This window comes from Epinephelus fuscoguttatus, linkage group LG3, assembly GCF_011397635.1.
Source record: "Epinephelus fuscoguttatus linkage group LG3, E.fuscoguttatus.final_Chr_v1".
Classification (NCBI taxonomy): domain Eukaryota; kingdom Metazoa; phylum Chordata; class Actinopteri; order Perciformes; family Serranidae; genus Epinephelus; species Epinephelus fuscoguttatus.
This window is the reverse complement of record NC_064754.1, coordinates 35,483,134-35,510,046: the sequence shown is the minus strand read 5'-3', so window position 1 is coordinate 35,510,046 and position 26,913 is coordinate 35,483,134. Positions and strand designations below refer to the sequence as shown.

Here is a 26,913-nt window from a genome sequence, read left to right as displayed (position 1 = left end):
GCTTTGAGGAGAAATCAAAAAGATGTTAATTTAGCAGCATAAAAATTTACGAAGTGTGGAAACTGGATCAGAGGAAAGACATGTCTGTAACCCTGCAGAACAGCAAAAATCATTCAAAAGCTGACATAGGCTGGGTGTTAATTAAACATCAGGTTTTTGGAGGAAAAACTGAAAAAATTTCAGTTACATGAGCAGACAGCTGTTGCTTATCAGCGAACACAAAGAACTCTGTTAAGGCGGTTTGGTTACAGTGTGACTCAGCACAGGCTTCCCAGAGCTAATAGATGGGTTGGGGTCACTTCTTTCTCCCTTACAAACCCTCTGAAAATACTGAAAAACACAAAGATGTGCTTCATACTCAGACTGGATTTTCAATTGACTCAGTAAATAGTGAACATGGTGACTACACTGCGGCAGCTTGTGTGGGCAGAAGGGGGAGTTTTGTTACAGCACATGAAGAATCTGGAACCAATTATTAGCTTTTGTCAACAGGTCTACAAAGAGATCACCTATAATTTATGTTACTAAATATCCTTTGAAAATTCTTGTAAGGTCGTGGTCATAGTAAGGTCATCATTGTTCTAATGTGGAGGCAAACAACTTCTGCTCTTGGGAGATACAAACAGACCGAGCATTCTCTTGGCAAGGAGCCACCAGTAGACAGTGACCACATAGCCGAGCTCACAGTGCTACACCTTGTCTGGTCACAACATCCACCCCTCTGCTACATTAATTATTTAGTGGTTAAATGTTATATTTAGCTACAACACAGCAGAGCACCAGAAACAAATCAAAGGAGAGTATTAGATTTTAGTTTTGAATCTGTCATGGAGGGCACCACTCTCATTATTGTATCACATTTGTGCACTGTGAAGCTTGTTACAAATATTTTCATTAGGGGTGTAACTCACAAGTTTGATCATGATATGATATTATATCGATTCTATGTACAACGATAAAATATTTGCCAATATCACAAAGCCTGACATATGTTTTTGATTCGATTCAATCCAGGGGCCTGCGATCGATATGAGACGACATAAATAAATATGCTCATTGTCTTTTTCCTGGCTGCTTACCATTGTCTGCCTAATGCTAGGCTATTAGTAATGTTTAAATGTTTGGGAAGGAAGTGCACTTGTACGGAAATTGTAACACAGACCTACACATCTTAAAGGTGATTAAAAACCGATGTTTTCACTTTGCATTGATAATACTGGATCGTTGATAACTGAATCGATATATTGATCCAGACTGATGGATTATTACACCACTAATATTCATCTATATTCATATGTCACATACTTTTACTAAGCTGTAGTAGACTCAATAAACCATGATGGGATCAAGGACTAAAGGACTACATATGGAGTGGGTCCTTGCCTATGGAGTCCACCATATTGTTTCTACAGTAGACCAGAACGGACAAACCAAACACTGACTCTGGATAGGGCCATTTATGTTTCTGCATTAGGCACACAGGAGAAGTGGAGAAGTTTCAGTTGGCTGTAATCTGCACCCTCACCGCTAGCTGCCACTGAATCCTACAGGCTAGACTGTCGATGAAAATACAACATTCACTGGTCCCAGCTTCTTATATGTGAATATTCGCTGATTCTTTTACAATGGTAAAACGAATGACATCACCTTGGACGATGATCAATATTTTTTTACCATTTCTGACATTCTAAAGGACCAAATGATTCATTAATCAATTGAGAAAGATTGATAATTGAAATAATTATCTGATGAAACCCTACGCAGATCCATAAAACACACTTAAGAGTTATCAAAAAAGCATTTAGGAGTTGTAGCAAATCATAGTATATGATGCCAGTCAAGTAAAAAAAGGTAATGTAATTTAGCATAAACACAAATGCAAAATAGCTCTGGGAATAAACTGAATATGACAGACTGTTTGAATCCCAGCAGAGTAAGGATACCTGCGAATGGATTCTTTCCTCTAATTATTCCACTGAGGGACCTAATGCCGGTGGTTTGGCAGGCCATCTACTGGATAATGACAGTGATGTAATCATGCCTCATCAACACAAAGAATACATAGTGTCTTCAGAACATTTCAAATGTCATGACTTCATCCATAAAGCTTCCAAAGCTCTGTCTTAATGACAAAGATGGAAAAACCACAAGTGTTTTCAACTGCAGCTCATTCCCCTTAAAAGCTAATATAAATGGAACATTTGAGGAATAATCCCCCTATCCTCAAAGGTAATATTATTTTAAATTATGTACATGTAAGATGTAAATGATTTCAGACAATCCCAGCTGTTACCATTTTTTTCTGATATAATCAAATGTAAATCTCTTACTAAATGGAGAGATATTCTCTCTACATCACAATCATCTACAAAGTAAGTAATCAAGCAATATCAGACTGGAGAAGAAAACAAACCATCCTTTTCACAATCTGCAGCTAATAAATAATCTAGTTTAGCAAAGCTCATTTCTGTCTTTGTGACCGGGCCTCCAAGTGTGTGCCCCTCAGCCCCTGCCTCCTCCCCGGGTCTCAGGTGGCCCACAAGCTCCGAGTCTGGGCTATTCCAGGAATGCATGTCACTAAGTGGGTCATAATCACAGGGGAAATCTGCAGCTTATGTAGGACGTGATGGCTTGTTCATTGAAGGAAATGTATTTCATAGTCTCTTGAATTCAGATATTTAAGTATAGAATGCTATGTTTGAAACTTACTTACTTGCTACCAGTTTTAGACTACATGAATGAAGGCATACTGAGGGAATTCAGTAATGTGGTAAAATGCATTACATTACATCACACTGTCCGATGACTTGGCTACCCAAGGTATTACACTGAGCTTTCTAGTTGTAAAAAAGCCTGACTAAAATCAACGTATTCATTTCTTCAGACCGTAATTTAGTCTCTTCAATGTGGAAGAAGATGATTACAAGTTGTAACTGGTAGTTGTTATGAGTGAATGACAAATGCTTACATAGATGAGGCCAGAGTAGTAGCGGTCTTTGAGGTTGTGAAGCACAGAGGCTTCGTTCAGACAGGTGAGTTCGGCCATGTCCTCTACTTTGCTGAACTTTGGCGGATTCATCTTCTGGATGTCATCCTTGTTGACCACCGCCTTCTTCCCATTCTCTGCCAGTTCCACCACCACCTCATCTCCGCGCTCCTCACGAATACTGGCAGCCTCGAAGCCGTTGCGTTCTGATGGGATCCATACTAGCCTCTTGGCAGTCCAGTCGGCCTGTGCAGCCGGGTTGTAGACCACAGCACGGTCCACAAAGAGGTACCGCTCCGGGTCCTCCTGCCCGCTCCTCTGTGACATTTCTGCTGGAAACCAGAAGCAGAAGACACTACGCCACCTGTAGGAAGGAGAGAAAGTGTAATGTTTATCTGACCAACAGACAAAAATTAAAATCTATGCAGCTTACAGCTGTCACACGGCTCACTATGGCTCAAGACTGTTGTGTAAAAGATCCTTTTAACAGGTCTTTTTAACAGCAGACATTCTGACTTGCCATGGTAGTAAAAGCATAGGTGTTCCTATGACCATGAACAATAGCTCAGCTCTACTCAAGTGTCCCCATAAGTCATGGCAGTCTGCCAGTGAGCCAACATGGACCCTGACGGCAAGTCAGTCATCTCAGAAAGCATGTTTTCATTGTTCATGGTAAACGGTATTACACAATTATTTTTTCATTTATTATTAGTAATAATGGCCCTTAATTGAATGAAACCTAAGGGTTTTTTTTTGTTGAACAAAGGCTTTATCATGATTGGAATTTGAAGCAATTTCTTAATGGAGGTATGTGTAAAATGTCTGGCATGCATTTGAGTAAAGAAGATGCGTGTGCACAAGTAAGATTCTATGCCCCCCCCCCAATTACCGTAGATGAGCAAATGTACATGGTGTGATGACTGTCAATTTTCATATCTCAGTACATGGTATCATGGCATAATGCTGCAACTCCACATGAGACAAGATAACATCCTAAATTTTTGATTAACATGATATCGTATCTATCGTATATATAATATTGTGGGTCACAAGACTTACAAGTGCCCCAACCAGGCCAAAAAATCTCTTCAAAGTCAAAGAAATAAAAAAGTATGTATTATAAAATCCTGTGTGATGTCTGTCAGCCAAAGAGACAAAGACATTGGACGGCAGTAGAGGAAGTTATACCAGTGTCTTGTTTAAAAGTGGTTTAGCTGACTTTGCTAACATTCAGCACCAGAGCTGAAAGTGACGGAACAGCTACATGTCACAGGAACAAGTTGTGATCAGGGATGAAAAAGTTACGGGTTCCACGATAAACTGTAATAAAATTCCGGACGCAGAATTCTATATGTGGTTTCCAATATAAAACTTGGTGACATAATTTCACTGTGTGCATCAGTGCTTAATAATAACAACACCATTAAGATTTTAATAACTGCGATAACTCTGTTCACTATAATCATGAAATGAAATTGTCATACTGTTTTATTTCTGGTTGTGTAGTTGCAGGACAAGGTTTGTGAAGTTTATAGCCTGCAGCTTAAAAACAAATACATAAATCAAGAAGCATTGATTCCACTGACAAAATAAGATTTGACCCGAGGGCTTCTCGACTTTTGATTAACACATTTGATATTTATGGGCCAGCCATAGTTGAGTGGGAAACTCATTTATCACATTATAATGTAATTTTATACCTTCATATCAGCTATTATCACAGTATAAAACATTTTATGGGAAGGCATTTGAGAAAATCTTAAAGGCAGACAGGATGTCTTAAATGAAACTTGATGCAAAAATCATTAAAAATCCAATATTTTTTATAAAGCAGTCAGCTCATAGAATTGCAAAATAAACCACAATAACCAAATACATCCAGAGATGTTAAAGGGAGAGCTACTATGGTATAAAATGTATAGCAAAATCTCTGACTGCTGATATTCACTGTACATATCATATTGTTATATCATATTGTTTATTTCATACCATGGCAGCACCATGAATAATATTTTGGCCATTTCAGTTAATACATCATTCCAACCAAGCTGCAGTCATTACAGCTGAATGTTGAAGCCGATGGCTAAGTGCTTTAAGGATGATGCAGCTTCTCTAATGGCTGCTAAATGCTGGCTCCAAGAATTGTATTTTAAATGACTACAACATTTCAAAAAACAAAAACCTATTAGGCTTCCAATAGCTAATGCTGTGTTTGTTGCCCTTGATGACAAATTTTAACACCATGTTTAGTTTATTTCAGGGTATGTCTAATTAATCATCAAGTGTCACAGCTCATTACAGTCACCCGCAGTGTTGCTGCTTGCCTGTCATAACTCAGCAGGGACTTGTAATGGCTAACCTTATATCAAAGTACTACCAGCAGAAAATGTGGGTCATCTGAAAACATCAGATCCTTGTGGTGTACCTGTGTGTATACAAGTAATTGTATGTATTGTGTGACAAAAAGAAAAGGTGAGCATAAAATATACCAAAAACTAGTGTCTCAATCAGCATTTACGGTAGAACCTTCTCAATAATCATGTCTTATGAACACTGACACAATGTTGTGTTACTCTTTTAAGAAAGCAAGATTATTTATTCTGACCAAAAAAAGAAACTAATAAAATAATAATAAAAAATGTATTTGTATTATGTCTTTTAGTTAGATTCATTTGCTGTCTTTGCTTTGCTTCAGGGCTTTGCAATTTTTCCAGAAGGACTTGTTAGGCCCACACAGACTTGTATGCTCAAGCCTTTACACCTCCATCCTTGTGCACAACCAACCCACATGTACAGCAACCACACCATTTCAGCCTCTGCATAAGCCAAGGGAAGCCCTGACTGTGTTGTGCAATAAAAATAAGGCATAATGTTTTTCCTTTTCTAACATTTACAGAGTTAATGATTATTGTGTAAAAATAATTGTTAAATGCAGCCCTAATTTGACGATATCTCCTAAGGTTTAAATAAACAGTGAGGGGCAACAGTGAGGGGAAAGCCAAAGGAGTAATCAAGAAAATACATTAATCAATAATGAAAATTATTACTAGTTGCATTCAAGACACTTGTGCGTGGGGTTTATATCATCCAACAGAGCATATGATTACACCATCAATAATATAAGCACATATTTTCACCAAGTGAGCTGCAAAAACAACAGAGGAGAAGGTAAACCTGACCATGACTGAAAGCACCACTCCAGCTGCAGTGGAGTGGTATGGGGTACTTATCCATAGACAGTATATTACATACAGCAGATCTAGGTTGGCACACACCCAGTTTGGAGAAGCAGGCTGGACACTGACACAGAAGCCAAGCAATGTACTGCTGTGGATGGGGGTCAGCAATAAAACATTACAAAAAAAAAAACCCCTTAAAAAAGTCCCATCTAAAAAGCATTAATTTCATTTTAAGTGTATGCTATAAGCTACCGAGAATATTTTTTTGCTTGACCTTTCTGTCAGACAGCCTGTTGATGCGCCACGTATGCTCTCTCAAAGCCACCAGACCTCATTGTCAAAAACAATAATTTTAGCACAGGGGCTGCTGGTCTACCTCTGCTTCGATCAATTAATAAGTTTTTGTTAATGTGTGACTTTAGTGGATTTGAACTAACCCTTTTAAATGCCAAAGTCACACAGTAACACTAACAATATAAGTGTCTGAGGTTGTGGTAGACCAGCAGCTCCTGTTTTAAGCAATGTTAAATCACTGATTTTCTCAATGGAGTCTGGCTTTGAAAAGAGCAATATTATGGTTTATTTTTCTTTTGGAAATTGCTGTCTGACATTAAGGTAAAGAAGTGAAAATACTGCCAATATATAGCATACACTTAAACTTATATGGATTTTTTTAGGTGGCTTAAATGCGTTTTGATGCTGACCCCTCCACACCAGTACATTGCTACAGCCTGCTTCTCCAAACTGGGGGCGTGCTGACTGACCTTCTGTATGAAATATATTATCTATGGATAAGTGCTCCATACAACCCCACTTAAAAAAAACTGAACTCTCCCCTTTAATCTGAGACAACATCAGCTGATAAATGCTCAGAGATATTTAACCTACAATCAAGTCCCATGCTCAAATCAGGCGCTGATTAGACACGAATCTGGGTCAGGTCAAGGGACGAGGGATCAGTGTGGCTGCTGGTTACCGTGTCACCGCATCCCCTCACTTCGAGTTGGAAAACAGTTACTTTCATCCCTCATTCAGCTCTACACCACAGGAATAGAGAGCACACCACACCTCCGGGAGGATATTTCAACAGAGGAAGGGAAAGCAAATTGCAATGAGCTGTGAAAAGGGATCGTGAGGGACTGGCATACCCCGGCTGGGCCAAACCGCTGCATCGGCTAGGTTAGCTTGCTAACGTTAGCTCAAAGTTGGCGTGCTGTGCTTCATATCCCACCCGCTCGAAATGATGCCTGCAAGGACTCGACAGCTCTGTTCAACCCACAAAACACAACTGGAGGGTCCATACAGGCGCTAACATGACTTTTAACAACTAGAAGGTGAACACAAATCAAAAATAGTCTAATATCTATGCAAATGAGAGTTTTAGGGATGAGGCAAAATCCCATCATGGGTGTGGGTGTCTCAAAGACGTCTGGGTGGGGATAAAAGCAAGCGGACAATGACCATACGGTTTCACGGTCGCTCCTAAAGTGTACACTTCTAATAACAGATACCTGCATCACAAATATTAATTTAAGACAGTATTAGACTGATAGAAATATCACGCTGCCTCTGCGGCGCCGGCTAACATTAGCAAAGCTGATGGTCCTCCATCATTGAAAAGTCATGGCACAATAATCCGCTAGCTAACGTTAACGGTGACTGTTGCTAACCACTCCGCCGCATCCTCACCACAATGAACGGCCCAGGCTTTTCTGCTGAACTTACCGCACACGGTAGATGAAGAAACCCTGCCCAGGTGCTCAGCAGTGTCCAATAGACGAATGTAACAGTGCTCCAGTGCGTGTTAAAATAGTCCCTTCTTTCGCCCGCTCTCTCATCAGTGGTACCAACCATCCAGCAACCTCTCAACCGAACTCTCGCCGGCCAGGGAGGTTGCACAGCACCGCCACACTCATTTTTAGGGCACGCCCACGAGACAAATGTGGAATGTGATTGGCTGTCAGAGTCTAATACCTCACAGCGATTGGTCCAAAATAATTTCCATCCCAAAACTTTGATAGTTGCGACTGCCGCCCAAGATATCATCACCTGCAGACCGGTGGATGCTGCTGCTGCGGCTCTGCCATGGTTGTTAGCCATTGACATTGTCAGTGATATTAAAGTCAGCTTTTGAATAACGGGACTGTATTTGTACTGTCAGTTTCACATAGACACACATTGTCGAGGGAATGAAACAATGACAATAAACCTAACTGTATTACTTTTAAATTTCTTGCTGTTTTTTTCTTAGTTCCCTCTCGTGTTCTAATTTAATTATCTATATCGGTATATGTCTATAATTAAATTTAAATTTATGGTGCAGGTGTATTTTCAGTTTATTAGTTTTATTTTTATCCTTTTTGCAACTTTATGTTTCTTTTGCTGCAACAGCCAATTTCGTTTTCAGTTTATCTTGTACTGTATCGTATTTGTCTTTTTGTTATTGTTTTTCCGCATTTATTGAACATTAGATACTATATTATAGCCTATTCAGTGTTACATATAAGTAGTTACATGTAATTAAATTACAAAATAAATTTATTTGTAATCAGTTACAATTACTGGGGAAAACAATATATGTAGGGCCTAATTAAAATACAAATACTGATCAAATGTTGCTGATTAAAAATGGGTTACATTTTCTTTCAGTTGATATGTAGAATATAATAATCATTTTGTTGCTTTGTATCTTTTCATCATGCAGGAGTGCCTCCTCTTGGCATTGTCTATTTGCAGACATTTTTCAGCTGTATTGGCCAGTTTAAAACATTTGTTAGAAGATATCAGAAAGTTACTAAATTTCATAAGTTACATTACTTTGATGAAGTAATTAAAATGGTTACATTACTTCTTACATTTTCAATTGTTTTACTAGTAATAGATACCCTATTATATTTGAAAAGTACCATTCCCAACACTGATTATACTGCTACATATTAAATTATTTTTATTGCATATCACTAGTCCTCACAAACATGCAACGTTTTGACAAGGGAAAGAGGGGGGGGGAAAAAGCAGTTTAAATAAAGGTAAATGCAAATTTAATTAGTGGGTCACTTTTGAAACGTAATAGGTTTCAGACTATAATTACACTGTTAAAAATGTAGTAAGTAATATAACTATTTTAATTACATCATCAAAGTAATGTAAAGTATTACATTTGCTAACTTTCTGATTACTTGTATAACTAATATATTTGTATGTAACCCCTTTGTAATCGCCAACATTTTGGCGCTAACATGACATATTTGTAAATGCATCACATATTTTTTCTCAGTATCTGTAACAGTTTACAATTACATTTATTTTGAAATTTAAGTATGTAACTCGGTTACATTTGAGTAGTTACTCCCCAACAGTGAATACAATCAACAGGACCTTGAGATCATAAAAATGAACCTTGCATGATGGATAACACTGTAATTAAAAAAAGAGAAGACTGCAAAGTATGGACATATAAACAGCAAGAAATTAGATATTTTACAAAAGCTTTCTTATTAAAAAAAATGTTGAAGGGACTTAAGAAATGGCATCAGTGATGAGTCTGAGATCTTTAACTGCTAAAGCTCAGTCAACCTTTGTCACCAGCCAAGACCCAGAAATCTAACATAATATATCCTGCAAACACAGTGAAAAATTGATTGTATCCCCAGTTTGGTTTTGCTTTGCTTTTCAGACTGGTAACACATTTGAGTGTGATGAAACAGTGCCCTCTGTTGCATAAACACAGACATTACTAATGCTGACCATGTGCTTCCATAAAAATAGATTGATAATGAAGAGGTGCAAAAGAGCAGTGAGTTATTAGGTCAGTAGACCTAATAACCTGAGTATGTCCAAATAAACAAAATAAAATGAGCATAGAGAGAAAGGCCTGCTTCTCTGCCACTTAAGTCCAAATGATCCCCAGACAACTATCTTATTTAAATCTCTAATGCATATCTGTGCCTATTAAACTTGAGTTACTAGACTGGCATTAAGTTAAATACTTTATTACTACAAAAACATTCATCAGTCTTTACAAGTCTCAGACTTCAGACTACAGACTCAGCCTTCAAGACATTTTTCCTCAAACTAAGGGGGAAAAACAACTGTCACTTATTTCCAGTGTAGTTACCACTGTTTTTGATTGTCACAGAAATGAGCATCTTTGTCTTTCACTATGACAGAATAAGGCATAACGCTGCACCATTATCAAGAAACTGACACAGTATTCTCAAGAATTATTGAGCCATGTTGATTCATAGAAGGGAAATCATTTCAGCGCTGTGGTAGATGTGTTTGCATGTTCTTCAAAAAAAAAAAAAAAAGGCCTCAGTAACAAACGAAATGACCTGTTGAATTTTCTTGCAACAGGTTAGTGAGCTCCACAGAGGGGACTGGAACTTTAAATCACAAGGAGGTGGATTGGCTATGGGTATGTCCAGTAAAAAAGCCATAGAGCTTTTTAACACTAGATATTTTGATTTGTGATAGTTAGAAACAATAATAAATACACTTCGCCGATTAGCATTGATGCAGAATCATACTGCTCTGAAACTGGGACACCCAGTAGAATAAAGCCATTGTTAGTTATTGATTACACCTGTGTTTTCTATACTGAACAAGTGAAATAACTGTTGATTTATTCCAAATTAGTCACTCAATCAGAGCACAGTTTGTTTTCTCTATACGATGGATTTCTCCTTATATATTATTGAATACTTATACAAAAAGGCAGCTCTACAAACAGTTGCTATTGATGTTTTAGATCATTCCTGTATAAAATGCTGTTGTGTTGCCACAAGAAATAATTTGATGTGACCACACATTGTCCACATTCATCCTTCAGGAGCTGCAGCTCTCAGCTTCTGATCTACAGTATGTTCAAGTGTTTGCAGGTGGTAAGAGGAAGAGGAATCTCCCTTGTAAATTGCGCTCACTCTAAGTGACCACAGGAGGGAGCCAGAGAGCCACTCTTCAGTGATGCAGCAGTGAAGCGGTTGTCATGGTGAGCACCATCCAATAAATTGATTTAGATTACAAAATTGATATTAATGTTTTGGATATTATAACCTGATAAAAGGAGTTGAGACAAGATTTGGTGTTTGACATGATTTAAATCAAATCATCATGTTGGTTACTCTGTGTGCTGTGTAGCCTATGGTAGATGGTGCATTCAAAGCTTGTGAATCAGGCAGTTGCATGCGTGACATACTCTACTTAAGTGAGGTTAAATTTTTTTTTCCATGCTTATTTAAAAACTGTGTCAGCTTGTTACTGACTCATCTTCTAATAAATAGCCTAACACTGGGCTTTGCAAGACTGTGCCCCCCAAAGAAATTAAAGAGTAGCTTAAAAACACTTTAATGACTTAGTACATTTCAGGTTCAGTCTTTGTATTACATCTATTGAACCAGAGATACCATGTTTTTTATTCCATACATTCTTTTTTCTTGTCTCAACTGGTGCCTATACTGCCCACAATGGAACTTCACTTGGGACAGTTCAGTTGGAGAGTTATGCTAGAACCAGCTGATGTAACGTCAAGCTGCTATCCTGGGTAGAGATCAGCAGCTGCAAAGGTCTGGTAAGCTCACTTCTCTCTAACTCCACAGCCCCCGTTTTTTTGTTTGTTTGTTTGTTTTTTCATTTTCAAACTTGTAGTCTTCAGCCCCAACTGACTCAAGTGACATCACTTGAGTCAATTTTGCACAGCTCCCTCTGGATTCTGAATACCTTTTACCTTTCCGGTGTGTAGGATTCAGTGGCATCTACGGGTGAGGTTGCAGATTGCAACTAACTGAAACTTCTCCCAAGTGCCAAGCGTGTAGTAGAGCTAAGATGGCCGATACAGAAAAACAAAATGCGCAAATATGAATTATCCCATGTGGAGCCAGTGTTTGGTTTGTCCGCCCTGGGTTATTGTAGAAACAACATGGCGGACTCCGTGAATGAACGTCTCATTCTAGGGTAACAGAAACACAATAATTGTATTTCCAGGTGAATATTAATGAATGAAAACACAGTTATGAATATTACATATCACTTTTGTCAATAGTTGCCCCTAAATCCTACACACTGAACTTCCAATGCACAGACCACTTAGCTGCAATCTTATTTATAAAATCAAAGATTACATTATTACAAAGAGTTAACTTTCAAATTTGTTACCATTGAAAATGGCAACTTGCACACTTTACCATAAGCCTCCAACCTTTTTTAAAAGCAATCATACCCTTTCACCTTACATGCCAGTATTACTCAAATAATTTGCCAGCACAAGATTGCGTGATGTTATTTGCAGCAGACAGTAGAGGGCAGCAGCAGTAAAGGCAAAGCTTTGCAGACCTCCAGTTAATAAGAGATCCAGTTGAGGTTACTGGACAGCTGTCTTAGGCTTTTATTAATCACATATTCACACACACTGCATGGCTGCATCCTGCTTTTAAACTCATGAGAGGCTAACTGATTTCTGTCAGAGGCACCGAGGAATCAGATGACTCACTACAGGCATCCTTTCTGTCCATGTGTCCCCATATACTCTTCCTCTGTGCTCACTTAGTATCACTTCATATATGAATCAGTGACAGATTGACACGCAGATTTATCAGCCACAAAATAGTAGACTGAGTATATTTCATTATAACTTTTATGTCACATCCTGAGTACTGGCATAGCTTGAGTGACAGATTCAAGATGTCTGAGTGAGTTATTTCGTCTTGTCTTGACGAGTGACAGAGTGACACCCTTTGGTGTGGTGCATTTTGCAAAATGCTGTGACAGCTCCATCTCTCAATTGTTGGCTTCTCCAGTCGCCTCTGTGGCATAATAGACCTGTCATCAGCATCGTCCTCCACCATCCCTCTTCTGCTTTTGTCTGGACAGCAGTTTATCAAACATCTCCGTCTTTTTTTCCCTCCTTTTTTTTTCTTTTTCTTTTTTTTTTGCAAGCACAGATAAGAAATGTCAAATGTGGCATTTTCGATACCTGATTGGATCGAGATAAATGTTTGACCTCCTTGGGCAGTGGCTTCGCTTTTCTGCACAAGTATAGATTGATGTGCCCTCCTCTGAGCTTGCTCGCTGCAAAAATCTCCATCTTAATAAGTCATTTTGTCAATCACTGAGTTCTAAAAACGGTATTTTCTTCAGAGGGGTGAAATGATCTCACCCATTTCCAAAACAAATCATCTCGCTTGAAGTGTCATTCGTCTTGATTTTATTTATGAGTCTGTCGTTTTCTCAGGCTCATTCTAAATCCTCAGAGCAAGCACATTTCTGTTGGAACAGGTGAAATAGTCTGAACCCACTTTAGATGTTTTCATTCCCTAAAGGACTCAGTAGACCCCAGCAGGGTCATAGCTACAATTGAGGTCATGTCCGCAGTTCTTTCCAAGGAACTGGGGTATTTTAGCATCTTGGTGAGAGTCAGTGTATACAGTACATTGTGGTTATTTGGACTTATTATATAAGTAGGCTACTGGAATATATGGACTTATTCCAGTGTTTGTAGACTCTTAAAGTTAATATGATAAAAAAAAAAAACCCACACACAATGTAAACATTTGAGACTATGAAAATATCCTAGGGGATGTTATAGGAGGATTAATTGGATTTATCACCTCCAGTATTCCTAAAATCTTGGATACAGCCTAAAGTTACTGGTTAATCATTAGATCTTTTGGTTCTACCTACAACACAGTTTGGCCTATAGCAGCAAAAGGTCTCCTGCAGCCTCTTTGCATATGACGTCACAGGTCTACATCCAGGTGGAGCTCAGGCAACTGGAGGCAAAGACTACCAACACTGCACAAATGACTGTGATCTGAGCTGTTTACGGCTGTTCCAATTGATCCAATTTAGCAAAAAACAAAGGCAACTTTAAGTCCTGAAAATAGTCTAGCATAAAGGGGAGAAGTGAAGAAAAAAAAAAAACGAATTGGGAAACAGTGGCATATGTGAACCTGAAGCCTCCATCTTCAGTCTAGTGGAGCGGAGTTCACTAACTAACTAACTATATTTGCAGTACGAGATGTGGCATATTTACGCATTAGTTTCTGTTATAGATGAGTATCAACACTCCTGCCAGTATTATATTACCCATACTAGTTTAGTTATAGCCTGATATATGAATGCAAACTTTACAATGTAGTGATGTGCCAGGTGTTAGCTGTTATTAGCTGATGTTAGCTGTGGCTAATGTCGGTCACACACCAGGACACCTGCAAACTTCACCACTGGTTCCCCTCACACCACAACTCAATTTCCCTGCAATGACTATCATTTCTCCTAATTCCTGGCCGCTCCTGGTCTCTTGGACGTCTATCAGGTTCAAAATTGTATGGTTGTGGTCCATCTAATATATATGAATACACATTATTGACCTCTTCTTTCTCAAAACTAGCATTCTGATCCATATTTGCCATAGTTTAATTTGGCTGCTCTCCCCCTTGTTAGGTCACACCTGGTGGGGTTTTTCTTGACGCGGAAGTAAAAATTCCTCACAAAATCAACTCACTATAGTGTGTGTTTACGTATACTTCTTTTAAAATCTAGTGCCAATATCATTGTCCTACAAACTGATTCACTGGGGGTCTAACCTGCAAGTTGCTCTTAAATGTTAAAATATCGTATTAAACATGCCTAAAGTTGGATGCATTTACAATGTGCTGTGACAACTTTTAGCCACCACCCAAATTTTTACCAGTATCTCACCAGACCTTGGGGAAAAGTTGATCTAGTAAGTAGAATATAATAGCTAAAGTTAGCTAACATTAGCTAGTAACGTTAGTCTGACAGGTCTACCTCAGCAACTCCTTACCCTGCTCTCGCCCTCTCTCCTTTTCTGATTATCATGAGGCTACTGCTGCAAATGTGACCTCCACACTTGGGAACAGTTGGTGAGAATCCACCTGCACGCGCACAGACACAGCAAGAGGGCTTACTGTTAGCATCACACAGCTAATGTTACTTAAAGGCTAATAATGGGTTTTATGACAAAGTCAGGCTCTTGCAGTGTTGGTGTGAGTTTGTTTGGACCGTTAAACAGCACAGTGTGGGATGTTAGCCGCTGCTGCTGTGTTAGCTTGTGCTATCAGGCAGACGGCGAATGACTTTGGGTTTAACCTATGTAAAAATAACAGCAGCAACACAAAGTTTGCGGATTGTCCTCATGTCAAATTTAAATTTGTGGTTTGTTCAATAAATGAACTTCAAGTTGCATGTGTTTTCCAATTTTAGACAATTTAATTTACAGCCAATTTCCTAGTCCTATGTTAGTTTTTTGTGTGTGAGTATTCTATGATAATTTAACGTGAGCACTCAAATATTGAATTAACTTAAAAAGCCTGTAACATCCGTAACATTTTCTCACCTGGCCAAAAACAAGACAGCAGTCGTTTCAGTTGTGGACCTAACCTCACACAAAACAGTTACAGTGCACCAGACTCTTGTGGGATTTCATCAGCTTGCTGTGTAATGTTCAGTAACATCAGGTTTGGGGGATGAGGTAATTTGTAACCAGGCAAATGAGAAAATCACTTTTCTTTGTTTTGTATGGATCAAAGATTTTTTATTTTCTGACAATACCTGCTACCTGCAGGTTCATCCAACCCTTTAATGTAGCCACGTTCCTCTATATTCACTTCACACAGTAAATGGATTTAACACTTACTGCCCTCCATCTGAATTTCGTGCATCATAATAGTCAGGCTACTGCAAAAAAGCTGTTGGTCCATAATGCAGCTGAGTCCTCACAGGATTTGAGAGGTTGGATCTTATCACACCTGTACTGATGTCTCTGCATTAGTTGTTTACACAAGAGCTGATTTCCTCCTTTTTACCTGTAAGGCTTTAGATGGACTGGTTCCCTTGTGTAGCTATCTCCCCATATACTTCATCACGCCCTTTACGTTCCCTTGATGCCAGAAAGATAACGATTCCTTCATTTATAATAAGAACTCTTATGGTGGTCGAGCCTTTGCCCACTGAGCTCCACTTCTCAGGAATAATCTCCCACTGCACATTTGGGAGTCTCTGTTGATACTTTCTAATCTAGACTGAAAACACAGCATTTTTTCCATTCACTATGATCTCTCCTATTTCACCAGCTGGGAACCCGAATCTCTGACTGTGACAAGCTAGCTATCCCGATGCTGTGTTATGGTTACGGTGTATGATCTCTATATTTTAAATTACTAACCTCAACTTTGTTGTCATGTTAACATTACTACCTGTATATGCCTGTGAGTGTATGTGTACTTTTACATGTAATATCATGTGTTGTTTTTTACTGACTTGTAAAGTGTACAGAGACCCTCTGGATGACTTGCACTTTAAATAAACTGATGTTGATGAAGTTCTGAATGAGGTATCGATTGTGGAGATTGATTAAAATATGAAGGATTAAAAAACAATGAAATGTTACGACGATGCAGCAGCCAGAGCATGACAGTAATCAAATTTGGATGTATTTCCTCCTCCACACCCTGGTCGTCCTCAGCTTCCTCTTTACCTGGCAGACTGTCTGCTGCAATGTCCAGAGAGAGTTTGTGAAGAAGCAGAACCTTCTCACACACGTCTCTATTTCTGAGCTTGTGCCCTCTCTGACCATTGCAGCTGCACCTCTTCAGCACAAGTAGCTATAATTTCCCTTTTTTCACCCCCAATTTAAATGTGCTTTTTTTGGCACGGCATGTAAATAGATTTAGGTTGCCATGGCGTACGAGGGAAAACAGTGGATAGAGAAAAAGAGAGCAAGAGAATATTTAATATGAGGCAGTTATATTAGAAAAGAATGATCAAAAGTCAACATTAAAAATATCCTTGTGTATCTTGGGTATCCTGACATCTTCTGTAATGTTTGTAAGATGTCCCTTTAGTTCGATTATACAAATACTAACATGTCAGACACTCTATGTATGGTCATTATATAATTACATGACACATATTTTGCATGTCATTTAAGACAGTTTCATGTATGTCCACAGGTCATTTGTCTGTGTTGCCTTGTGGCAGCATGTAATTATCTGAGCTGCTAATCCTGCAGTGTTTGTCTTATCTCAACAGACAGTAAGGTTTTTATAGAGGTCCTACGCAAAATGTGAAAGTATGAAATTTGATTTCAGTAATTTCTAGATCTGGATAAATATGGTATAAAAAAAGAGTGTATGGAAAAATATTTGTGTTTCCAGACTGTTGCGTCTATTCTGTTTTCTAAAATAAAAAACTTCAGAAAAAGAAAATGCAGCAGTAGGCTGTTTTTGAATTGCATGTACTGTATATGTAGCATCACAAATAACCAAATATTAAGCTTGTCTGAACCTTTATGAGTCATGCAATAATGTAGTTCAATCAGGAAAGACAGGAGAATGAAATAAAGGTAATATTTAATAGAGAATATGAGTGCACAGATTATCAGATGATTTGTACTGGTAAAGATTTAACAGAAGTCTTTGGTGCTTGGACACCAGAGGGAGATATTTTGTGACTGAGGGACATCTGAGCAGCAGCAGGATAAATCCCCTCATGGAGTCCAGACACTTGAGGTGGTGGCTGATGACTTTGAGGCTGATGACTGCTGAGACGGATAAGGCTGATGAATCTGTAATGACTAAGTGGTGACGGGGAGGTGGAGGCTGCGCATGAGGTCAGCAAGAAAAAACTACAGCAGAGAAAGAATAATTTTTAAAATGAGGAGCAGTAAGATGATAGGCTGACAGAGAAGGTGTCACTGTGCTATTGGTTGTGAATCAGATGATGACATAGTTGATCTTCTCAGACAATGACACCCACAGATAGTGAATGAGCATACATGCAAGAAGTGAATGGCAGGGTGAGAATGAAACTTACAGTCAGAGCATGAAAAGTATTGTCTTCATGACTAAACTTTTACTAGAGCTTCATTTATCAGACAGTAAACTGATTTCTGCATTAGGAAACCTTTATGGCTGCATTTATTGTTGTGTCCATGGATAATATGAATAAACAAAGCTGCACAGACACAGCAAAAATCAAATTATATTACTTTTTATTATTCATTTTCAGTTCCTAATTCTAAAACAGACTGAAAATACAGGGGAACAATTGTATAATATGATTTATTAGATATACATACATTTACATGTTAAACATCTAGCTATTTGTAGTCAGATGTGAAATATGGTCTGAAAAATGTACCAAGAAGTATGGGAATTTCAGTCTGGAAAAGTGTGGAATTTTAAAATGGAAAATGTGTAGAAACCCAGTTTTTATCTGGCAGTGTCGTAAAGCCTGAAATAGGTTTTTCAAAACTTCAGTAAGATTTTTTATGAATTTATTTAACCTTGTGTAAAAGGGTAGGTTGGCCAAGCACATGAGCTTTTATCCCAGCAAGCTGTTTATGAGAATAGAAACAAAACAGACAGAGTCAATGAGTGAAACAGAAAACTGACAGCAAACAAGGTGCAGGCTTGCAGAAACCAATCACAGGCAGGCAGAGATCGAGTTTGTTCTTGAAGTTACAGAAGGGTACGAATGGTTTGATTTTTATTTTATTCCATGAGAGCACTGCATGAACAGCAAAAGCAGTCTGCTCTCCAGTTCTGGTTCGGAGCACCCTGAGCATTAAACCAGTCACTGGAGCGTGGTAAATACGGAGTGCCAGAACGCCAAGGATGAGATATAAGATGGCAATTTTCCAACCATGTGTATCAGTAGTACAAGTGGTTATTACATCTCTCTGTCAGGGGAGGCTAACCAACTTTATCATATAGAGAGCAGCAGTGGCTGTTGTTATTATCACCAGTAATGAACCAGAGGGCAGAGTGGTAAATGTAATCTAGGGGCCACGGAGGGGAGGCAGCAGCATGTCGATATTCGACATCCCCGTAATCCTGAGCTGAGAGGAAAACTGGTGCAACAATCTTATTTTTACAAGTCAGAGGGAAACTTCTTTTTCTGTACAATACACCAAGCACCTGTCACAGTTCACCAATAAGGTTTTCTGTGTGATATTTAAATTCAAATTTCTTATCTAGCCATTTAGATTTCTGTGACTCTTTCGACTGTGGAGACATGTCATCTGTATCTCTAGATTTGGAGAATGATATGAAATTTGTTGCATTTTATCACTAAGTACTAATTCAAGGTTAATAAGGGCATCTTGCAGTGCATTAAACCAGCCATTAATTGATTTTTTTGGCCATTTTGGGGCAGCAGAACACAGAACATTGACGTCACCTAATAAAGCAGAGGCAGTTGTAATCAATATTTTCATATCAATGGATCAAATGACTGTATGATGTGAAAGGGGTCGCTTGTAGTGACATCCAACAGAGAATAATCATTCAACTCTGCAGTTCCCTTCAGCTTTACAGAACATTATAGCATCTCTCAGCTCGTTGGTTTCATTTTCTTGCCCGCAAATTTATTGTTTTGATTCACTGTCACTTTAACCCACTTAACCTCTTTAGCAACAAATGGCAAATGGAGTGACATAAGCCCTTTTTACGCAGAGATCCCGTGATAGGGGCGAAATGAAGACTCTTCATCATGCTGGCTTTACATTTTTATGCTGAACCAAACAAAGCTGGTATAATGCCACCTCAGTGCATAATTTTGGATAGAATGCTGGCATGATGGGTAGGCCTCTATTGTGACATATAACATATGCATCAGGATGTACTCTCTAAACATTAACATTGGCATAACATGACAATAACAATGATTTACTGTCCCTATTATATGGTGGTTGATCTGGTCTGCTGCTTGGTGGGTAAGGAGCTCCCTGACCTCATTGTCTCCTCAGTTTGCTGACATTTCTGGTCGCTGTTCGTCTTGATTGAGTTAGCTGCCTCTAACTGCTTTTTAAATGGGTTTCACACTTTTTTAAAACGTCACACCCGTCCTGTCCACGGCCCCTCCTGTCCTGCCAGCTGTCCATTTTGCATAGAGTTCAGTTTGCCACTGTTACGGCCTCCGCTGATGGCTAAAAGCCGAGACAACTCTGTCTCCTCATTATGTGATTGTACTTTTTATATAGAATGGCGAGGTGGAATACTGGCACGGCATTCTTACCTTGAACAGGTAGTGTAAAGAGGAATGTAGTTAGTGACCTCTGGAGGGGATTCAGATATCAGTGCATCTTGAATGCTTCTTGGATGCATTTAGAGTTCTTTTTTGTTATCAGATAGCTTTCTGAGCTGAAGTAAGAAACATGAAGTAACTAAGTGTAAATGTGGTCGTAGAGCCTGGTCTCACTCTGAAGTAATCGAAATCTTGGGCAGTGACTTGTGGTGTCACAAACCAATGAAAAAGGCGTCCTTTAATGTCGGGATGATACACGGCCAGTTGCATAATAGTTAAACGGCACCTGGCGGCATCACGGGGAAACACAGCAGGACAGGGACAAGAGTTAAGACGTTGAAAGTCCGAGTGAGGTGGCCAGGAGGGGTAGTAGATGGATGCAACAAACACTGACTTTAACCCAAGAGAGCAGTGTTCGCGTCCTGTAAGATTCTAAAGCCAAACCCTGTTCTTTTTTCCTAAACCTAACCATGTGCTTTTGGTGCCTTAACCCAACCATGTATGTTTGTTGTTGAAGGAAAAAAAAACATCAATTTGCGATGTTGTACCAACATAGTGCGTTTAAACGTTAAAGTTCCTGTGAAAATGGAAGTATATCTTGAAAGATGACATTGCATGTAACAGGCAGAACTTGACACGGTGTCCCAGACATCAACAACCAACACACCCAGGGTACCTTGCAAGTGGTATGTAGATGTTGAAAGTCCAAGACCAAGCACGTCAATATGTGACGAGGTCGGAGTGAAATGTGTTGGGTCATAGACATTTAATCCATTAATAAAAATATTGAATAAAGTAGCTTTAAAGGACTTGTAATTTCTCAATGACTAATATGGTGGCAAAACTACTATTTAATGAACAGTTTAAAGAAAAAGTCTTCACACATCAGCTGTCTTTCTTGAGTTTTAATAAGCATTCATGAATGGAGACACTCACACATACAACCGCATGAACAGTCAGTCAGTGAATGCCTAGCAAGTCCTCTCGCCCTGCTATCTTTATAGTTCCCATAACACATGCACATCAACAGTCAAAATATGTGGTGCCTTGACATTCCTAAAACACAACATCTCTTCAGACTAACAAGGACACTTGTTGTCCTCCCTGGCTCTTAATCTTGGTGTCTGAGCCTCCCTGGCTCGTGACCTTGGTGTCTCTCACTGCTGTCACAGTAGGGGTTAAATGAGCAACACATGTCATACATCATAGTTACCTTATACAAAACATGCAGAAATACCAGAATTTTCCATCACACTAATCAGACAGAATCAGTAATACAAAAACAGTATCATCTGCATAAAGGCGAATTTTACATAATGTTCTTTAAATAGTTTGGAAACATGCAGTGGGAGTGTGTTTTTGTAATAATAATAAGTGTTGTATACATCTATTCCGATGTCGATATGTGTGTCTTAAACAGACAATAATACATTCTCACTTATTGGATGTGTGCTCAGATGTGCAAAGAGACAATGTGTGTAGCTGTGTGAGTTAGGGTGGGGGGGTGTTGTCAGAGACCCTTGACGCTCTCTCTCTCCCCCCTTTATGTCTAGATTTCTCCACCCCTCTCTCTCTCTCTGTTTTTCTCCCCACCCAGCTCTCACTCCATCAGGTCCTCTCAACACACACACCACAGCCTCCGAACGCCTCATCTCCTCCACCAGAGCGAGAGGATCACAGAGAGGGAGAGTAGAAGTGACGGGAGAACAACAGCAGCATCACTGACAAGCGTTTCCCTCACTGGGGGAGACAGAGAGAAGGAGGTGGGGAGAGGAGAAGTGGAGAGAAAAGAAAAAAGGAGAGAGACAGAGAGCAACACAGTGAGGGGAATAAGTTTTCGGTTGGAGGGAGGACAAGCAAGGGAGAGTTTGGAGTGAGAGAGCTTGGTGGGTGGCAGCAGGGGGGATTGGGAGCTTCATTTTCCTTTTTCTTTTTACGGCTGTGAGCACCGCCTGCCACCTCTCTTCTCCTTCTTCCCCCATCCTCTCCTCCTCCTCCTCTTTTTCCTCCTCTCTGCTCCTCTTCTCATCCTGACTCTCCTCTCCCAGCTCCCGCCGTGGGGTCTCAGCTCTCCATCTCCCTCCCCCCCTCCCTTGCTCCCTACCTCCCTCGGGCGCTGCTGGGAGCCTCCGGGCTGCTGCGCCGCAGGAGGATGTCTCGCAGGGAGTCTCCGCCGCCGCCCTCACCACCTCCACCTCCGCAGCTGCTGGGAGTGCGGAGAGGAGAGGTGGAGAGTGAGGATCGTCCGGAGCGTGCTGAGCCGCTGTCCGATGCTGAGAGGGAGATCGTCCAGGACACGTGGGGGCACGTCTACAAGAACTGCGAGGATGTGGGGGTGTCTGTGCTGATAAGGTGAGTTTTGTTCAGAAGAAGATTTTGTCACTATAATAAACTCACACATTTGTCTCAGTGTGGGTAAACTTTCTAACAACAGATGACAACTGTGAATACATTTAAGATGCTTGAGTTTCAGGCTGTGTGTGGATGCTGCTGCTTGAGCTCCCTCTGTTGCTCTGTTCGGATAAAGATGTTTTACTCTCACAGTTAATCCTGAAACGTTCTATCATTTCAATCCACTGCATCTTTAATAATCACTGCTTTGAAAGTAAAGCAATGAGACCTCTCTCCTAATTTGTTCTCTGTCCTTGGGACTGTTTTGTTTGAAAATTGTACTTTGTTTGTATTTGCATGCAGCACATAATGAAGGACACATGAAGGCAAAGGAAGAGAGGTATTTTCAGCAACAGCAGAGGCGTCACTACAACCAACCAAATGTTACAGAACACAATCACACAAAATTCCCCTGAAATGCAATTATAAAGACAATGCTGAAAAAGATTATGTAAAAAAATGAAACTGTTGTTGCTGGTGAGTAAGTTCACAAATGTGGAGAAAGGTGACCAGCAGCAAAAATTATGTTTTGAAAAGCAAAATAAACACATCTGAATCGTGCATATAGGAACATAAGCAGGATCATATTGATTTACATTAAAAAGTTCCAATTGCAGGCAAGACATTTAATCATATGGCACAAACATATCTGATGTGTAATTGCAAATACTACCTTATATAAGTCTAGCAAAAATGAATCCCTTATTGTGTAGAGTTTCTAACAGGTGACATTTTGTCACACAATTATGATGTCTTTTTTCATGTGTGAAGGGAATCTGATGAAATCTGGCACTAGATAAATAATCTGACATGAAATCAGCAGGGCGGTATGCTGGTGTGGTGGTTAGCACTCTCGCCTCACAGCAAAAGGGTTGCCGGTTCGATCCCAGGCATGGGAGCCCTTCTGTGTGGAGTTTGCATGTTCTCCCCGTGTCAGCGTGGGTTCTCTCTGGGCACTCCGGCTTCCTCCCACAGTCCAAAGACATGCAGATTGGGGACTAGGTTAATTGGTAACTCTAAATTGTCCGTAGGTGTGAATGGTTGTTTGTCTCTATGTGTCAGCCCTGCAATAGTCTGGCGACCTGTCCAGGGTGTATCCTGCCTCTCACCCGATGTCAGCTGGGATAGGCTCCAGCACCCCCGCAACCCTCAAGAGGATGAAGCGGTTAGAAGATGAATGAATGAAATCAGCAGTGCACACTGTATTAAAGGTTACTGCTGCTGTGTTTGTGGGTGAAGGTCTACTGAGTTTCCCTGTCTCTATATATAGAGATATTTTTGAAAACAAATATTTTCCTCCATATTTTGGCCTCTCGTCCACACGCAAACAGTTTAGGTAAAAAACACAGAGATTTTTTGAAAATATGTTTTAAGGTGCAGACTTTTCAAAGCTACTTTGTATCTGTGTGGACATGTAAAGAAAAGCACATTTCGGATACGACGATGTCGTCTCCTCAACTCTACAAGCATGCGCTAGAAACAGCAACAACTCTCTAAACTCCAGGAGTGGGAAATGTTTTGTTGATTACACCAAAGGAAAAAAGCTCACTACCCCTGCTCGGAATCTTCTCTGGTATTTTATGTATCGTTGATGTAACTTTTATGAGCGCCTACTAGCCCTGCGAGTCATTTTTGCATTTTTGCATGCAGATATTTTGTAAAATGTAGGTCGTGTGGCCACAGTCGGAACTGCAGGCCATGTGACACTCATTGGCCCAATGTGACTTCTCCCCATACACATTACAAAAGGCATGGCTGTCATATGATGATATATATTTTTTCTGAGTGACACAAAAACTTTGAAGTGACTGTATTATCAGAACTGGTCTGGAAGTCTAGAAGTTAAATATTTTTCTACATGCGGGGCCAGCAGGCAGTCAGCCCGCTCAGCCAAAATAGTAATCTCTTATGCGTCTGTGTGCCCAAGAACCTGGAAGCCTGAGCCTGTGCCATCTTAGTACATGATATTAATCCATCAGTGGTGTAAATATTGACAGTGGAACAGCTGCATTGCAGGAGGGCTCAGAAGATGTCAGAGGCCTTTGTGGGAAGGCTTGAAGAAATCAGTTGTGGTGCTTTGAGTCCAGGGAGGCTGTTGTGGTGCTGATCAAAGACTGGTTTGCAGGATAGGAGAGATGCCCTTCAGTTAAATACTAGCAGTGGCTGTTGATGCAAACTGTTCAGCAGCGGTGTACTTTAGCCTACACTGGAAGGGAAGCATGTGGCAGTTCAAGGAACATGACTGTAGCAACTGAAATTCAGACAGACTCAAAGCACCATGGAGGGGGTGGGGGAGTCTGTTGCTGGACCACTCCTGCAAATGTTGGTGACATTATACAGGTTACACACAGCGCTGCTACTTGCAGCCTATGTGCTGTCCTATGTCCTATGTATCCCAGCCCAGTTTAACCCTTGGATCTGTGTGTCCGTGCGTATGTGTGTGTTTGGGACGAGGTGAGGGCCAAAGAAAAAATTATGTTACACTGCTGCCTTCGATGATCCCTTAAAGATCTCATGCTTAAGCATAGTCCTTTTTTTGTTGAACTTTTTATTTAGTGTTAATTTTTTTCAGGTAACAGAACATTCCCTGACACAGGACCTCTTAAAATGATATATTTAAGAAAAAGAAAAAAGAAAAACAAAACAATAAGAGGTAAATAAATACTTAAAGGGAAATTTCAGTTTATTTCAACCCGTCTCCTATCGTCCTAAATTTGTTTCAAGTGACTAGTGACATAAAAATAATAGATAGCATGTTAGCCGTTAGCCTAGATACAGCTGGGGCGCATAGTAGCGTCAGACCTGTTAAAACGCAAGTGAACGGGCAATCTTCAAGTGCAAAGTTAGTCCACTAAACAGGCTTTTTTCCACAAAGACCGCCTCATATCGTTAGGATAAATGTCAGAGAACATATAGAAAACGACATGTAAAGCACACCGGTAAGGTAAGACAACATGTTTACATGTCGTTTTCTATATGTTCTCTGACATTTATCCTAACGATATGACAATATAATATATATTATATAAAGCACAAAACTAAGAATTACAAAGGGGAGCTGCATTTACAACAGAGCAGGCTCACAATGGGAACACAACAATGGCATTTTGAGTGATATTCCATTATGATACAATTTTTTTTTTTTTTTTTTTTACAGCAACCTGCTGTTAATTAATCCTGCATCAAGCACAGACCCAGAGTGATTAACTTGTAATGTATGTAGGAGTGTACTCACTGTAGATGTGATTACAGGTAGAAAAGACTTTAATCGACAAAGGGCAGTCTCATATTTCCCTTCAAATTCAAGTTGTTCCAGTTATTCCTGAGTTTAAGCTGCAAAACAATGTGACACCTCTTTGATCTGTATGAAGTCCCAATTTAAACTTTGTGTTAAGGCAATGAGCCTCTTTCTGTTTGTTGTTTAATGAGACGAAACATATGTAATAATTAAGCACACACACACAAAGAGAGAGAAGTTCATGGTCTCTGTTCTTGTGTATAGTAATTCATGTGTCGTAGCATTAAGATGGATCAGCAACAGATACTGACACACTACGTAGGAAACCCAGTGACAGTGATAATGGAGGCTGAACACACACACACACACACACACACACACACACACACACACACACACACACTGCACTGCTCTGCACTCAGTCCCTCAACCTCTCACCAATAACTGAGCTGTGACAAGTGTAGGGAAAGAAGGAACATTGCATTCCTCTCATTAAGATGCTGAAGAAGTACTTCATAGTCCACTGACACAACAGTATCACAAGACACCTAACGTCTATGAAACTGTATTGAGATGTTGAATTTGTGTCTTGCTCATTTACATGTATCTTGAATTCATGTATAGGAGAGAATTTATACCTCATAAGTTTTCATCTTTGGATATCCCGTAAACACCTTGTTCTTATATTACTCACAGCTTTTGCTCAACCATTGCCACTGTCTTCTTAAGTTGTCAAAACATATCCATAAACATAAAATCAAACACTTCTTTTCCCAGGACACTAATCTTCAACAGGCAGTAATTCTCTGAAAAGCTTCACTGCAAAGCATCGCAGACCAACTGGATGTAACACAGCTTGACTGTGTTTTCCCTCTCTCTTTTCATGTTTTTTCATTTATCAAAGAAGAAAGACTTGATTCGTTTGAATGTCCCCAACTAAACCGTCTCAGTGTTACACTCAGAAGGCCCTCAAGGGCTTGTTAAAATGGACAGCGAGTCGTAGCCAAGGAGACTGATGTGAGGGAGACAAACTGATTTTCGGTTTGGGGTGAGGAGAATCGCTGAGGGAGAAA

At 39.8% G+C, this 26,913-nt stretch overlaps 2 protein-coding genes across 7 annotated transcripts in view; one reads left to right on the top strand and one right to left on the bottom strand.

Annotated features, from left to right (window-relative positions):
* The window catches only part of LOC125884505 (myosin-10), a 79,705-nt gene extending 71,641 nt beyond the window's left edge, over positions 1-8,064 (bottom strand). For all 6 annotated transcript variants that reach the window (XM_049569607.1, XM_049569601.1, XM_049569603.1 and 3 more), the window contains exons 1-2: positions 7,891-8,064; positions 2,969-3,350 (exon numbers count right to left, since the gene is read on the bottom strand). In XM_049569607.1, the coding sequence (XP_049425564.1) occupies positions 2,969-3,313 (345 nt within the window). In that variant the 5' untranslated portion in view covers positions 3,314-3,350; positions 7,891-8,064. The remainder of the gene's footprint in view (positions 1-2,968; positions 3,351-7,890) is intronic.
* Positions 8,065-21,828: 13,764 nt separating this feature from the next.
* The window catches only part of cygb2 (cytoglobin 2), a 40,395-nt gene continuing 35,310 nt past the window's right edge, over positions 21,829-26,913 (top strand). Inside the window, exon 1 of the mRNA XM_049572777.1 lies at positions 21,829-22,563. Coding sequence (XP_049428734.1) covers positions 22,364-22,563 — 200 coding nt within the window. The 5' untranslated portion in view covers positions 21,829-22,363. The remainder of the gene's footprint in view (positions 22,564-26,913) is intronic.